General features: G+C 37.4%; 1 protein-coding gene across 8 annotated transcripts in view; it reads left to right on the top strand.

The window, feature by feature from the left end:
• Positions 1-17,436, top strand: part of LOC150109749 (histone reader KMT2E-like) — a 902,496-nt gene that overhangs the window by 195,929 nt on the left and 689,131 nt on the right. For all 8 annotated transcript variants that reach the window (XM_090407149.1, XM_090406915.1, XM_090406833.1 and 5 more), the window contains one exon: positions 7,512-7,559. In XM_090407149.1, the coding sequence (XP_090263275.1) occupies positions 7,512-7,559 (48 nt within the window). The remainder of the gene's footprint in view (positions 1-7,511; positions 7,560-17,436) is intronic.

Below are 17,436 nucleotides of genomic sequence, written 5' to 3'. Positions count from 1 at the left end.
TGTCTAACTCCTCTCTCCACTGGGAATTCTCCTGTTTCCTCTCCATTAACACATACTGACGCTGTTTGTGTCCAATATAATCTCTTTTAAATTTCCAAGTCATAAGAGTTAATATCAATATTTTCTGGAATGTCAAAAAGCCTTTTATGTTTCACTGTATCAAATGTCTTTTCAAAGTCTAGAAATCCCCCAAACAACTTTCCACCATGATTTTGTGTTTTCTCTCCAATAATTCTTAGACAAGTTATAGCCTCTCTAGTTCCTCTGTTGGTTCAGAATCCAAAATCCAATCAAAACAAAACAGAATATTTTCTAGAATGTCAAAAAGCCTTTTATGTTTCACTGTATCAAATGTCTTTTCAAAATCTAGAAATCCCCAAAACAGCTTTCCACCATGGTTTTGTGTTTTCTCCCCAATAATTCTTAGACAAGTTATAGCCTCTCTAGTTCCTCTGTTGGTTCGGAATCCAAACTGTTCCTCATTCATTTCTTTTTCTATTTTACTCTTAATTCTCTCCAAAATTATTTGTGCCAGATTTTTGCTGTGTGAGTTATAAGACTTATTGTTCTAAAATTGTTACAGTCCAAAACTCCCGTCTTTTTTGGAATGGGGATAAAAATTGATCTTCTAAACTCCTCTGGTAATTCTTGTCCCTCGTAAATTCCATTAATAATTTGCCATAAAACTTCCATACCTTTTTCACCTCTATTCCTTATAAGTTCTATCTGTATACAATCTATTCCAGAGGATTTCCTTCTTTCATCTTTTGAATTGCTAGATTCAATTCCTCCCTCACGATGTACAGCCTCTGCCCACTATGCTCTCTCATTTGATTTTCTCTTCTTTCTCTATCTTCATAAAGTTTACTTACATATACTTACAGGAAACCGCTTGGTGTCGCACTGATTAGATCGTCGGCTTGTCGAGAGCTCCTGAAAAGATTAGTATTATTTTGTGTTAACATTAGATATTTTACTAGAATTTTAAGTAGTATTGTTTGCTTTTGTTTCTTGGTATGTCTGTACAATTTTTGCGTGTTTTCTGTTATTTTAATTATTATTTTTAAGAAAAGATAGCGCACACATGGCACCGATAAAGAAAAAAATGGCGGCCAGATCGCCATGTTTGTTTAAGAGTATTGATGTAAACGAATTTATGCAATGTGCTGTCTGTGAGATGTATGCCTTGCGAAGAGCGGTGGGAGTCTGGTTAGAAAGTGATAGTGGAGTTAATATGTGTAAAAAGTGTAAAGAGGATGAGGACTTCAAGCGTGTTTCGTGTGTCGAGAGCGATATCGTGAACGATAGTCAGAATGTAGAAAATGGCGGTGTGCTAGAGAATTGCGTGGTAGTGCCAGATAGGTGTGAGAGCGTCGCCGAAAATGTAATTGAAGGTAGAAACACAGAAAGAATGGATGATTTGATCGATAATGAAAATGGTGAGATAAATGTGAGTAGCGAAATTGCCCGTTTGAATGGCGCCATACACAGAGCTAAACGACAACTGGAGCGTCTGGAAAAATGTGTGTTGAACGTACCGACAAATAACCGGCGGAAGTCTGCGACGGCAAATAATAGAATGTTTGCAAACGTCAATAAAATGAAGGAGCGAGTGCTGTATGGGGATTCGCTATTAAGAGGCGTAATAATTGAGAATTTAACGAAGTCGTACCAGCCGGGTGCGATCATAAAGGATGTCAGCGAATCTATTCGACTGCAAAAACAGAGGGTGAAAGAGATGATAATCGTGGCAGGAACGAATGATTTGAAACAGGACAAAATGGAAATGATAGAGGATGTGAGAGAGTTGTTTGAGGTAGCAAAAGAGAAGAGTGAGAGAGTTAGGATGGTGAGTATCTTACCGCGGTATGACAGTGAAGTGTTTAGAAGGAGGGCCATAATTGCCAATGACTTTATGCGTGGGTTATGCATGGAGAGTGGTGTGGAATTTCTGGATGTGTGGAATGAGTTCGATGGGTGAAAGGACTTATATAAGATGGATGGATTGCATTTGAATGGAGTTGGTGTACGGAGACTTGAAAGAGTGTTGATGAATGAAATGGAAGTGGATGTACAGACTCAGGGAAACTAGATTTATTAAGAGGGGGGGGAGTAGATATGCTGACTTTAGGGGGGCAGTTAAGTGTATGAATGAGCATATTATGCCCGAGCGAGTACGACGGACAACAAATCAGAATGGGATAGTTAGTATAAGGCATCAAAGTAAGGATGGGACAAATGGGCTTCTGCGATTCATGTACACTAATGCCAGGAGTATTAGGAACAAGAAGGAAGAGTTTTTGGCCATGGTTGGCACTTCCAGGCCAGAGGTTGTCGGTATTAGTGAAACATGGCTGACAGAAGATGATAAAGCTAGTGGGATTGAATGCGACGGGTATAGCGTGTTCAGGAGTGACAGGGTGAATAAAAAGGGGGGAGGAGTGTTATTGATGATTGCTGATGATCTTCAGCCAAGGAGTATAGAAGTTGAACTGCATGATGGGGAAAAAAGCGCATTTGAGGCTGTTTGGTGTGAGATACAATCCAGCAGAACAAAATATACAATTGGGTGCTGCTATAGACCGGGTGATGGAGTGGATGGTGGGGATAGTATGCATAAGTAAATAGAAGAAATGAGTGGAAGAAGGGTAATTATTATGGGTGATTTCAATTATGGTAACATTTACTGGAAAGAGGAGAGGGCACATGGGAGGAAGGAATTGAATTTTATGCGGTTATTAAGGGACAACTATCTACGGCAACATGTATTGGAAAATACCAGGGGGCAGAGAGTGCTGGACCTAGTAATTGCAACCGAGAATGTGGCTGTAATGAACATGACCATGTTGCCACCAATTGGTGAGAGTGACCATAAAGTCATGACTTGGGAGGTGGCTAAAAGAGTCGAATTTACAATTAAGACAGGGTACATGTGGAATTACCGGGCTGGTAAGTATGACAAGCTTAGGTGTGTGCTTGGCTCAATGCCATGGCATGTAAAACTGCAAGGGCTGGATGTTGATAGTGCATGGGAGGTGGTTAAGAACTGTTTGCAGGAGGCAATGGTTGACTGTATACCAAGAGTCCGAATAATAAATCAATTAGGGGTTAAATGGATGAATAACACTATTAAGCTTGAGCTGCAAAAAAAGAAACAATTGTGGAGGAATTTTAAAGAGAAGGGTGACCATCAGGCGCAGGAACTGTATAAAGCTCAGGCCAGGATGGTAACAAGGGTGGTAAGAATAGCAAAAGCAGATTACGAAACGAAATTGGCCACGCAGGCTAAAGAGAATCCCAAACAGTTTTTTCAATATGTTGCAAGTAAAAGGAAAAATGCTCATGGTAGAATGATCTTAAAAAATGCTGAGGGTAGGGAGGTAACTGAATCAGTTGATATTGTGGAATTACTGAGCGAGCACTTTGCAAGAGTATATCACCCAGGTGGTGACTTTGCAGGAATGGAAGAACCAACAGCTTATACTGGAATTGTGATGAATGAAGTAGAGGTAACTAGTCTATTACAGAATCTCAATGTCAATACATCTGTGGGATTGGATGGTATACCAGCTCGTGTCGTACGTGAAGCGGCCAAAGAATTGTCAGTGCCCTTGACCATTTTGTTTAATTTGAGCCTGAGGACTGGGTCAGTCCCAAGGGGGTGGAAAGAGGGGAAAATAGTTCCACTGCACAAAGGTGGTTCCAAGGCTGCTGTTGAAAATTACCGGCCAATCAGCATAACAGGAATCATTATCAAGGTCTTAGAGAAAATAGTCAAGAGGAAAATACAAGATTGGATAGAAGAAAATGGGATACTGTATCGGGGACAGCATGGTTTTGTGAAGGGTAGGTCATGCCTCAGTAACTTGCTCACATATTATAACACAGTGACGGCTGAACTGGATAAGGGTAATGGGTTTACGGTGATTCTACTGGACCTTGCCAAGGCCTTTGACAGGATACCACATGGAATTCTAATCAGTAAATTGGGGCATATGGGGATGGACATAGGGTTGGTGAGATGGATAGGAGGGTGGTTGACGGAGAGATATCAGAGAGTGGTTTACTCAGGAGTAGAGTCCACAAGACGGCCTGTGACTAGTGGTGTGCCACAAGGATCTGTTCTTGGACCACTGATGTTTAATTTGTTCATAAATGATATAGGAAAGGATCTGAGAGGAACAGTTCATTTGTTTGCGGATGATGCGAAGTTGGGTAGGGCAATAGTGAATGCAGATGACGTCAAATTTTTGCAGGATGATTTGGATAGATTGGAGGTCTGGGCTAAGGAGAATGGATGTCAGTTTAATGTGGCAAAATGTAAGGTTATGCATTTTGGGGTGAAAAGATTGGAGGCAGTTTACTGCATTGGTGGAACCGTGCTCCAGGAAATTGATGAGGCACGAGATTTAGGAGTGTTGGTAGATAAGGAATTGAAATTTAGGGGACACATTGCAAAAGTGGCCAAATCAGCTCATCAAATCACTTGGTTGCTGATGAATACGTTGACAAGCAGAGACAAGCAGGTTATTGTTCCTCTGTATCGAGCCTTGATAAGACCCCATCTAGACTACTGTGCTCAGATTTGGTCACCTAGGTTTCTTCTTGATGGGGAGGAGGTGGAGAGGATCCAGAGGCGAGTGACCAAGATGATAGCAGGTCTGTGGAATGAACCGTATGAGAACAGGTTGAGGATTTGTGGGTTGCAAAAATTGGTTGATAGGCGGAGGAGGGGAGATATGATTGAGACATTCAAATTACTGAAGGGTTTCTATAAAATTAATTCAGAAGATATTTTTGAGAACAGGGCTGGTTGTGGGAGGACTAGGGGACATCCATGGAAATTGGGCAAAAGTGTGGTTAGTAAAGGTGTTAGAGCTGGGTTCTTTACTTTTAGAGTAGTGAATGAGTGGAATGCGCTCCCTGAGTCTGTGGTGGATGCTGTGACAGTGAATGAGTTTAAGGCGAGGTATGATAGGTACTGTATGAATGTCAAATAGTTGTGATGAATATGATTTGGGGCCTCCCTCGATGAGTCTAATGACTCCCTGGAGTTGCCCGTAATAATAGTAATAATAATAATAATAGTAATATTTTTTTTTCTCTGTAATATCTTCTCTTTTTCTATCAGAATTTCACCTCTTTCATTCTTGACTGCTCCAATACTTTGCATCTTTCTCCTTCTTATCATCATATTTTATAAACACCTTTTATGTCATTTCTTTCTGCCTTTGCTGTTGTATCTTTACTTATCTCATCTAACCACTCTTCCTTTTCCCTTCTTATCTCTCTCTTTGTATCTCCCTTCTCAAGTCTTTATAATGCTTTTTTTTCTCATCTGTTTTACACTATTCACTAACTTTCTTCTTTGTGTTATTTTCCTCAAAATATTTTCCGTCATCCATGGTTTCATTCTTTTCTCTCTTTCCTCTTTCACTTGCATCATCACTTTCTTGTATATTTCTCTCATTCATTTCTTCCTCTACTTTCTTTTCAAATTTATTCGACTTATTTTGGTATTTTTAGCTGTTCTATGTTCCATGATTTTCTTTGTTTCCTTGTAGTTGCTTTTTTTAGATTCATTTTCATCTTAGTTGATAACAATATATGATCTATATTACAGTGTTCTTCTGGATATGTTGTCACATCTTTGATAATGTTTCTATATCTTTTGTTTATCAAAACATAATCTATCTGATTTCTTCTACTATTTACCATATTTTTTCGTACCATAAGACGCACCTTTTTACATAGAAAAATCAACTTAAAATTTGGGGCGTCTTATGGTCGGAAGGTAACATTAAAATACGAATCTTTACACTGTACCGAAGCTGTTAGCGAAGTTCAATTATTGGCACAATATGTTAATAAAATTAGTAAGTATGCCACTGAAGGTAGGTACCTAAGTTATCTCGCTGCATGTGGGTGAATCACCGATTTAGAGCGTCAGTAGTCATTAGTGTGTAAACATATGCGCTTTTGTACTTTTCATATGAATTATTTTTTATAAGTCGTTAAAATTTTTATCTTAAAATTAGAAAAAATGAATGTAAAACAAAAAAGACTTTCATATAACCTGGGTTATAAATTAAATGTCATAAATTATGCAAAACAATGTGGAAACAGAGCAGCAGAAAAACATTTTGGTCGACCACCAACAGAAAAAATGGTTCGTGAGTGTAGAAAACAAGAGGAACATTAAAACTGCTATGTAAATGCAAGAAAACATTCTGTTCACACCTAGAAAAATGGCCAGAATTAGAAGTACAAATGAAAAATTGGGTAACAAATCATCGAAACATGGGAATATCTGTTTCTATGAAAATGATAATTTTTGAAGCGAAACGATGGGCAACTGCTGATGGAATTGTAGATTTTACCAGATCTCCGTCTTGGTGCTTTAGATTTATGAAAAGACACAGGTTATGCATGCGTACAAAAACCACTCTAGCCCAAAAAATGCCGGTTGACTATGAAGCTAAAATTATAGAATTCCATAGATTTGTCATATCAGTGAGAATGAAATTTAACTTTGTGCTTAATCAAATTGCAAACATGGATGAAGTGCCTCTAACTTTTGACGTTCCTTCAAATCGGACAGTAGATTCGAAAGGCATCAAATCAATAGTGATCAAAACAACAGGTCACGAAAAAACTCACTACACTGTAGTTTTAGCTTGTTGCGCAGACGGAATAAAACTACCCCCATGTTAATCTTCAAGAGAAAAACGTTACCAAGAGATGAAATTTCTCGTGGCATTATTATCCACGTTCAAGATAAAGGCTGGATGGACGAAAGAGGAATGAAATTATGGATACAAAAGATATGGGCAAAACGTCCAGGTGCATTGTTTAAAAAGCCTGCGATGTTAGTGTGGGATCAATTCAGAGTGCATAAAGCAGAATCAACCAAGAAGCTTCTAAAAGAAATGAATACAGAATTAGCTGTCATTCCTGGAGGCCTTACAAGTCAATTACAACCTTTGGATGGATCTATTAATAAACCATTCAAAAAGTTTATGTGGGAAGAGTGGAACAAATGGAATGCAAAGCCAAATCATGATGTTACAGCAACAGGATGTATGAAATGGCCAACAATTTCAGAAGTATGTACCTGGGTGAAAAATTCATGGGAAGCTGTGAAAGAAGAGACGATTGTAAAGTCATACGAAAGTAATACGAACGGTGACATTAACGAGATGAGTGATAGTATCGAGAGTGAAGATGAACTGAATATTGCTAATACAAATGATTATAACAATAAATAAAAATTAAGTAAGAATTTGTAAATATCTTTATATAATAAAATATTTTTTTCTAAAAATCGTCTCATAAATTTGGGGTGGTCTTATCATCCAAAAAATATGGTATATCCTCCCCTGAGGCTTTCCATATATACAATCTTCTTGGATGTTTCTTAAACCAAGTGTTCATAAATATCAGATTTTTATATTTTAAGAAAAATACATTCAGCAAACTTTTGAATTAATCCATATGTATCTGCCTTTCAGTGGGTTCAATCATGATGATGAATATATGATATGCTGTGACCAGTGTTCGTAAGTATGCATATTTAGAAAGTATTCATGTTTTGTGTTTAATTATGGTTTATATCATTTCCATTTTGATAAATACTTTCTTAACAAATTAAAATACATCGTTTTTATTCCACAGTAATTTTAATCTTGAAACATTATTATTATCATCAGACTTTTGTGGAATTGGATTCGTAAAATCATTTTAAAAAATGATAAGCAATTGGTACCTTAAACTCTTTCACTGTTTTTGTACTTTTTTGCATTCTCAGACATTGCATTCCAATTGCTGCTCAGTAAACTTTCTCTTCATGCTAATGCTCCTGCTCATACTTACCTCATACAACTTCAGTGATGGCTTCCTGTTATATTTATCTCACTCCATCTTTTGGAAACTTTCTTCTGCATTAATATAGTACAAACTTGCCAACTTATAGTTCTTAATCACATCACCTCACAGAGGCTTGGATTATGTGGATGCTTGGAGTGCATTTGATGATAGATAGTAACTGTATGTGAGAGATGGCTTGCATTTGAATGAGGAAGGGCGTAGAAATCTCGAGAGAATGCTGTTATCTGAACGAGTCAGTCTGTTAATGCAGGGAAACTAGAATTGTCAGTGTGAATGGTAGCAGGGCATCCTCTTGGGAGAAAGGAGGGGTTATACAATTGGTATTGCTAAATCCGGTGGACTCTGGAGGGGATGATGATAGATATGGAAACAGTGGAAATATTCTTTATTCTTCATTCTTTATATTAATGCCAGTAGTAACAAGAATAAAGGAGATGAATTGGTAGCATTTGTAGCATCAGTGTGTTCAAAGACTATTGGGATCTCTGAAACTTGGTTGATGGAAGATGACATATTGGCAACAATAGAAGTAGCAGGGCATAACATTTTTCGACAGGATAGGAAGAGAAAACGTGGTGGTGGAATACTGCTTATGATAAGCGATGAGTCGTGTCCTCTCAGAGTGAAGGTGAATGACATTAATGGTTTTGAAAGCATATGATGTGGGGTAGAGTTAGGCAAGGCAGGATATTTAGTGAGGTGTTGCTACAAGCCAAGGAGCACAGAGGGTGAGGAGCAGGAGATGTCTAGGCAGTTGAGCTTTACAATTGCAAGAAGAATGAATGTTATGGGAGATTTTAACTAAGGCAATCTAAATTGGGAAGAGGAAATTGCATGTAGTGATAAAGGAATGGAATTTCTTGAATTCTTGAGGGACAAATGTCTTAGGCAACATGTAATAGAAGGTACACTAGGTTCAAGAGTTTTGGATTTGGCCATAGCATCAGAAGATCTGATTATAACTGAGATGGCATCTCTGCCCCAGTTGGAGAGAATGACCATGTGGTTTTGACTTGGAATATGAATAAACATGCAGGAGTATCAAAGAGAAGGGAATGTATGTGGAATTATAAGGTGGGTGATTATAATAGCCTTAGATAGTAACTTGGGACATTTCCATGCCCCAAATTACTATCTAAGGGAAAAATTGGAAGTGCAAGATATCATCAGTACTTGAGAACTTGTGCAGGATTATTTATTACCATTGTTATGTCACCACTTTCGTGGCTTTGTTTGAATTTATACTTGTTTTTCCTTATTTAGATCTAATTTGCTTTTACCCTAATTACTCTCAACCTAAATTTTGCCTTCAGCACAATATAGAAAGACTATCTATATATTTGGCCGATTACTAGATTAATCATGTGTATCAATTACTCGGACAAAGGGTTTACCTTTTGTTAGGGACAAAATCCTCTGTGATTACTGTCTGAGATTGTCTCCCGATCAGATACTGGCAAATTTATTTGTTATGCTGCACCAGCCAATATCTTTAGGTCAGAAGGAATTCTTAAACAGGGAAACTCTCTCAGATAACATACAGAGGTGAAGAATCTAAAATTTATTCTTAGTACTGAAATTCTCTATGTCAACTATGTTTAATATCATTTGCAATCGGGGATTTTAAACATCTATTCTGCTCCGCTTAGGTTCTGTTTTTATGAATGGTAATTTGAATTCATTCTCAGGCTAATGTCAGGTACAAAACATAAAGCACATTTATTGAGAGATTAAGTTATACATTCACATTCATGCATTCAGTCAATTTTGTGTCATTCTAAAGTAAAGAACTAGTTAAACCAACTAAAACACAACTGGATACAATCATTAGTTCCTTCTATAAGATTAAGCATTAAACTACACATTATACAAATACCCGTCACAAATCATCTATAAACTTTCTCTAACAAAATGCTCAGTGGAGTTAAGCCACTGCTATCATCGATAATCACCTAAGAGTTATATACTACATTGTCCTTGCTCACTAACTATATTACATTTCTTCACTCTAAGTGGGAAAGGAATAACAAAATTCTGTACATTACCAGCTCTTGGGAAGATTAACAGATCTGTCACTTAATTCACATTTTCTTCTTACACAGCTTGATCCTTCTTCCTTGAATTGGGGTCAGAACATCTCTGCTTGGCCTTTATCCACATGGTTACTCATAGAGGTCATCCTACTTGGCTTTACCGAATATCTGGCGATATGCCCACATTTGTCTGGTTCTGATGCCTCTAGTCCTTGTCAGAGCTGCCGGTTCAGCTATTCTGTCCCAAGGAGATAGCTAGTCAGGACGCTGGAACTGCGGGTGGCAACATCTAACATCTCAGGGCAATCCGGAATCCATCAGGAGGTGAGAGAAAGGCCCAGTGTCCAACCACATAAAACACCCAGAAAAGGTCAGGAGAAAAAAATCAAAAAGCCTTGAGAGAGGGGAGCAAACCCCTTTTATTCTGCACCCTTGGCACCCTCTTTACTGCCACATCTTCCGCACGGCACTCGTCTTCTTTGCCTGCGAGATGATCCAGTGTACCGTGTCTCCCTGTGTAGTGCCGCTTTCCATGTAAATGCTTATGCCTCAAGCCAAACGGTTTGCCCGCAAACTTTGGACTTTTGTTTACATCTTGATAAACATTTCATTTCACATAGAATACCCTTGTATAGTTACATTTTACAAACTGGAAATCTTTACTTAGATTTGAATAAACAAGTTTTCTTATATAATTCTACAAAGGTATTTATACCCCTATTTACAATCCTTTGCTTGGCTAAGTATAAGTTTCTCCTTGTTGATATGTTAGAATTGTTAAATCTTGAATGAATTAATTTTCTTATAAATTCTCCCATTCAAGATCTAACACCAGCAATATCAAGTCATATACCATGAATGAAGAAGAGAACACAGTTTGGTGTAAAGTGAATGAAAAGTGATATTAAACAGGAACTGCAGGTAAAAAAGAGGTTATGGAAGAGATATAAGGGGGGGGGGGGGCTATTGAGCAGATGCATGAAGAATATGACTCATGTCAGAAGAGTGACTAGTGTGGTAAGGAAGGTAAAACTGGTATATGAGATCTCCAAAGAAAATCCTAAGGAATTTTTTCACTATGTGGCCAGTAGGAGGAGAAATGATTCTAAAAGAATGATATTGTTATATAAAAATGGGAATAGAATGACTGATGCAAAGTAAATGATACAGTTCTTCATTGAATGCTTTATTGGGGGTATCTCATCCTGGATAAATAGGTTTTAATGCTAGTGGGATAGGTCAGATTTGAAGTTTAGAAGTGAAAGAAGAGTGTGCATTTCAAATAATGAATACTCTGGATGTCAATTCAAATTTACAAAGATATTTGATAGGATACCACATGATAAACTGATATTTAAGTTGCAGCACATGGTTTTAGATGTCAGGTTAGTGAACTAGATTTCGGATTGGCTATCTGATAGGTATCAGAGAGTTGTGTATGGGGGAAGCAGTATAGGAGGCAGAAGATTACAATTTGAGTCCCAGTACTGGAACCTTATTGTTTAACCTCTATATCAGTGACATTGTCAGTGGATTGCAGGGGGATGTTCAGTTGTTTGGAGATGATGTGAAGCTGGGAAGGATTATTAGTAATGGTGCAGATGTGGTAGCCCTGCAAGAAGATTTGAATAGACTGGAAAGATGGGCAAATTGATGGGAGGCTTCATACTCTATTTGAGAAACTGTACTGGAGGAAGTGGGGGTGGCAAGAAATCTGGAGGTGATGATTAATAAAAACCTGAAATTCAGGGAACATGTTGGAAAGGTGATGAAGGTAATGGAGAGGATTTCTGCAATACTGAGAAGGATGCTGACCCACAGAGATAAGAGTTGTTCATTCCATTGTATAAAGCCTTGCTCAGACCACACCTAGATGGTATCAGGACTGTACAATGTTAATTGAGAAGATAGACTGAGGGAATGTGGACTGCAGAGTTTGGTAGATAGAAGGAGAGGTGATATGATTGAGACTTTTAAACTGTTGAGAGGTAGTTAAAGAGATAAAAAGAGGTAGTTTTAAACTGTTGAGAGTGTTACAGGCTGACACTGGGGAGTTCTTTTGTTTGGTGAAACAGGGAGAAGGAGCATGGATAGGCCATCACTGGAAGTTACAAAAGGAAGTTGTGAGCAGAAATAAGGAATGGTTTCTTTGCATGGAGGGTGGTTGAACCAGAATACATTGCCAGTTAGAGTGGTGAATGGATGAACAGTCAATGAGTTCAAGGTATGATAGACTTTGTGTTTTCTAGGGTGGGCCTTCCACGATGAGTCTTGTGATTCCATGAAGGCCCGGATCATAATAATAATAGAGGCAGTTCTCTAATATCATAGTAAAAGTTGTTAAGCATATGCTGGAACACAGCAACCCCATCTTCTTAAACACAGGAAACTTCTTGTGTTTAAGATACAGGAGATGTGAATTCCATATGGCTACTGTGAACATTCACTACCATCTACTCAACTGTTTACTCACTCTCCCTCCTACTACTGCTTAAGTGGGAAGATAGAGAGTGAGCAGACAGTTGAGAAACTGGTTTCATCTTATTTAGGATTGAGCACTTTGTCTGTGATATCCACTATTTTACATGGGCTACCATGTACTATATCACATATATCGTGATTGGAAATTGAGCAAGATGCCTGACTCACCTTCTGTTTCTTAGCAGAATCCAGTTCTGCCCTGATCAGTTCATCAATTATACAAGATACCACAAGAGCAATTTCCAAAACATATCATTGATTTCCACATTTTCCTAAACTGTGGTGGAATACTGATAACACAGCAGCCAAGGAAGTACAGAAGGAAAGTTGGAGTAACAGCAACAAACCTTATCGCTATCAAATGTGTCTTGCTGGGCACATTTTTGGCTCTGATAACAGGTGTGTCAGCAGAACCAAAAAGAACCCTACATCCAATATGCTTCTTCAATAGCAACAACCATCAGCAAAAAAGTGTGGGATAAAATCCAGAAAATTAAGGATAGATGCACCAAAAGCAGCTTCATCCTTGGGCATAATGGATGTACATTTGTCAGCCTCTTAGCAATTGCTGACACTCTCAATGAGAATTACAGTAAACCCTTGATTTCACAGACTAATAGGGGCTAAGGGGTGTCTGTTAAATCGAAAGTCCCTTAATTGGCAAATTTTTTAAAATAAAAATATCTTAAAATTATACTGCAATTTTATCAATATTAGCAATGTAATAACACAAAAATTGTTTTACACAATTTTTAACACAATTTTCACACTTTTAGATAAGTTAATGTGAAGTTAATGTTTAATGTTGAGGCACTTGGTTTAGGTAATCCTGCTTTGAAAAAACTATCAAGTTTTTTTTGAACTTTTGAATTCTGCTGTTTTTTTATAATTAACTCCCAAAAATTACAAAAATGTGTGTAATAAAACTGCCGCAGAAAGCCATGCGATGCGACAAAAGAACCAATTACAGTGCGATTGGTGTGATCACGTCTTAATCATCCGCTGAACATGTTTTATGAGCGGTGTATGACTCATTTATGTCAGCCAAATTACTACAGTGTTTTTCCAACATATGATGGCCTATTCACCAAAATTTGTTAATAACAGGAAATTAATAACAAAATATAACCTGTTAATTTAATTATAAGCAAATCTTGGTTAAAAGCATTTTAAAATTAACAGGGTGTTAATTTTCACATGTGACGTACAGACTGGAAATTTTGTCCGTCAAATCGAGGTCAGTTAAATCGAGGGTTTACTGTAAGTGAAAAAAACATTACCAGTATCTTATTATTATCTGAGTTTCTTGCTCCAAAATGCAGTGCAGAAAAATAACAATTCTGTTTTCTTCAAGCAGTACAGAAGAATACAACATCCCATTCACAAAAGAAGAAATGAAAGCTTGTTTGCTTAAATGATGTCCAACTGCTGTTTCCAAATGATATTCATTATGAAATTATTAAACTTCTGTTACTAACTGCAAGAGAGCAGTTACATTTTGGATTCTTCCCTTACTTAGGGAATATCCAATATCTCCAATAAACTATTGGCTGATTGCTGTAACTAACCACTTATGCAAGATTCTGGAAAAAAAAATGGTTAATTCTCATCTTTTATTGTTTCTGGAAAGAAACAACCTTTTTTTCCAGAACACATTCTGGCTTCTGCAAATATCATTTAACTGATCATGTAGTCTGACTGGATGCTTCCATTCAAGATACTTTCTTAAAACATGAGCACTTAGTATCAGTTTTCTTTCATATGGAAAATGCATACAACACTGCTTGATGATTTGGAATATTGAAAGATCTATGCAACTTGACTTTCAGAGGGAATCTCCCTCTCATCCAACTTAAACTACCAAGTCTAAGTAGGAACCAATCTCTACTCATTGTATACTTAAGAGGGGATTTCTCTTACTCCCTCAAAATGCATGACTCAATACAGAGGAGAGCAATTTGATTGATTAATAACCCATCTCTTACCAACTCACTTCTCCCACTTTCACATAGGCATTTGGTTTCTGCAATATGTGTATTCTATAAATATTTCCATGACAAATGTTATCTGAAATAGCATCAATAATTCTCCCAGTCAGTACTAAAAAAAGTACTAAATCCAATCCACAGAACAAGTTTCATTTCCTTCTCCTTCATCCTTGCTACTGCTGTGTTGTGGAAGTCTTCCCCTGATGTGTTTCCCAAGGAATACAATATACAGGCTTTTAAATCAAATGTAAACAAGTTTCTCTTTTCCCAGCCCATTACCCATACATAGTATTAATGTACCTTAGATTGATTAATCAACCTCTCGTCCATGGGCACAACATAAAAAAAGTTAACAATATTAGCACTCGAACTAAGGTAACATTGCTGTGATAATAAACCAAAGCGAATATAAAAACAAAATGCACATTTTCTTTTACAAGATCATTTGACATATGAAATCATAGATTGTGATCTTACTAATAAACAAAAGAATAAAGTTTGTATATTATTGAAGAAAATCACTTCCTGGCCTGAAGAACTGTTAACAAATTCAAGCCGTTTTATATAAAGCCAGTCAGAATATATGGAGTACACAAAATTCACAAACACAATACACCTTTATACCCAATTGTTCATAGTATAAACAGTTCATAGTATAGCCTACTTCACAAGCATTTCTTCCTCATTTGTAAAAAGATTCTGTTTACCTAAAAAGTATATTAAAAACATACTTTAAAAAACTCAGACATAATGACTGGTTTTGATATTACTTCATTATTCGCTAATGTACTATTAACTGAGACACTTGAATTATTAAAATTTCATTTCTTTCCAAGGATATTTGACTTATTCAAATTTATAGTACATGCTGGTTGTTTTGCATGGAAAGAGAAAGAATCCTAAAAAAACATGACTCAACCGCCTGTTACAGACCATATAGAAAATTGGAATCCTTATCCGCTCCACTAAAGACCAACCACTTCTCCTAGACCTACCTGGTGTATACCAGATCCCTTGCAGCTGTAAATTGTCCTACTTTAGCCAACCAGGCAAGACAGCAAATATCAGAATCTCAGAACACAAGGACTACATCCGATTTCACCAGTACAGCCAGTCTGGGCTTGCAGCCCATGCTCTGGATACCCCCCACAGAATAAGGTGGAAGAAAGCCACAGTAACCCACACCGCAGCAAGTTCAAATATGAAAGACTATTCATGGAGTCAGCCTCAGCCCTTAGGAACATGCCAAACCTGAACAATTTTGGGTGCATAAGACTGTCCCAAATTTGCAAAACATGTATCAGAAGAACTTCAGCCCAAAGGCCAATAACTACCAATATAGCCTGCCAGGGGGCACCATCAGGACTTTAGGAAAACGGTAGCTTCCTCGCTTCATTTCTCATTTGCTGTTATGTAGTATGCACCTGTTCTTTATTTTAAGTTCCCAAGAAGATGGCAACATGACATATCTGAAAAGATATCCAGAGTGTTTAATAAATATCAGCCCCTCACCATATATATATATATATTTCATATTGATCCCATACACGAGACGTCAAGAGATCTATAAACACATCAGTGCTCTTTGTGAGATGTAGATAAGGACTGAGATAATGCTTATTAATGCTTGGTTTGAAGAGCTGAAGATTATAGTTGTTTAGGAATGCTTCGTGAAAAAGAAGAGAAGCGGGTTTAGCATATTTGCAGTTGCATAGTAAAGGAATGATGGTTGTTGATTCACTGGAGCAGTTCCATAGAAGTATCTGTAGAATAGACACAGCACTGAAATGCACCTGTGAGATTGAGGTTGAAATGAATCTGCAAGATAATCTCCGAAGTTTCTCTAATTGCTCACCTCTAGACAGCATCAGGGATTTTAGGGAAAGTTTAGGTGCACCATCCCAAACATGTGAGTGTATTCTAAGCTGGGTAGATTTGAGATTTGTTTATAGTTTAGAGTTAGTCAGGTGTAAAATAGCCTCTTGAACAAAAGTTTTTTGGATGCTGAGGAAGCTATTGTTATTGATGCGTTTATGTCAAGAGAGCAAGAAGCAAATGTTAGTCCAAGCCAAGAGAAATCTAATCTTGTCTGGTAGTTTGTGTATTACTGAGCATAAGGGAGTGTTCTGAGATCTCTTTTGTGGGAGAAAAGACAAAACTGTGTTTTGCTTTTTCTCTGAGCATGATGAGGCAGTCCTCGAGCCATGGATATCAGCGTACTGCCTAGTTTGTCAAATGAGTAGGATGAGTAGAGCTGTCATTTACGAAGCTGTGGATAGGGTTAATGGTGATTATGAGTAGGTCATTTATGAACAGGAAAAAGAGAGTAGGTGATAGGATAGTGCCTTGAGGCACTCTGGCATTGGTGGTGAAACTCGAAGAGAGGGAGCCAACTACCGTGACTTGCAGAGAATAACCAGAGAGAGAGAAAGCTGGCTATTCAATTATAGAGGGTGGCAGGGAGTCCAGTGGATGGCAATTTGTTAAGCAGTCCACGATGGCACACATGGACAAAGGCTTTGTAAATATCAAGGGCGACAGCAGAAGTTTCTCCGAAGCTTTTTAGGGAATGTGTCCAATGGCAGATGATGTAAGCTACTAGGTCAGTTATGGATCTTAAATGGTGGAATCTGTACTGGTGGTCACTGATTTGTGTTTATTATATAATATGAGTACATAATTTTAACACAATTTATAAATATTACATGAATCACATTAAACATGACAAAAACAAATATAAAAAAAATCTAAATTAAGAATTAACAATTTTAATTATTTAAAAAAAAAGAAACCTTTCCAGCCTTAATTTTGGCAAAAGACTTTACTGCTTCTTCTAGATCTAATGTCTCGGCAATGCCACTTTTAATAGATAAAGTGGCTTAGCCATCTAATCTATCTTGGGACATTGTGGACCTCAAATAATTTTTAATAAGTCTTATTTAGAAAAACTGCGCTCTACACTTGCCACTGTTGTTGGGATTGTTAAAAGAATTCATTGTAATGTGCACACATTAGGAAAAAGACTGATGCAGTTATTTGCACAAATA

The sequence above is a fragment of the Typopeltis vanoorti genome, chromosome 1, assembly GCF_054136105.1.
Source record: "Typopeltis vanoorti isolate ZY-2024b chromosome 1, IOZ_Tvanoo_1.0, whole genome shotgun sequence".
Classification (NCBI taxonomy): domain Eukaryota; kingdom Metazoa; phylum Arthropoda; class Arachnida; order Uropygi; family Thelyphonidae; genus Typopeltis; species Typopeltis vanoorti.
The sequence above is the reverse complement of the archived record's forward strand: the minus strand, read 5'-3'. Positions and strand labels throughout refer to the sequence as shown.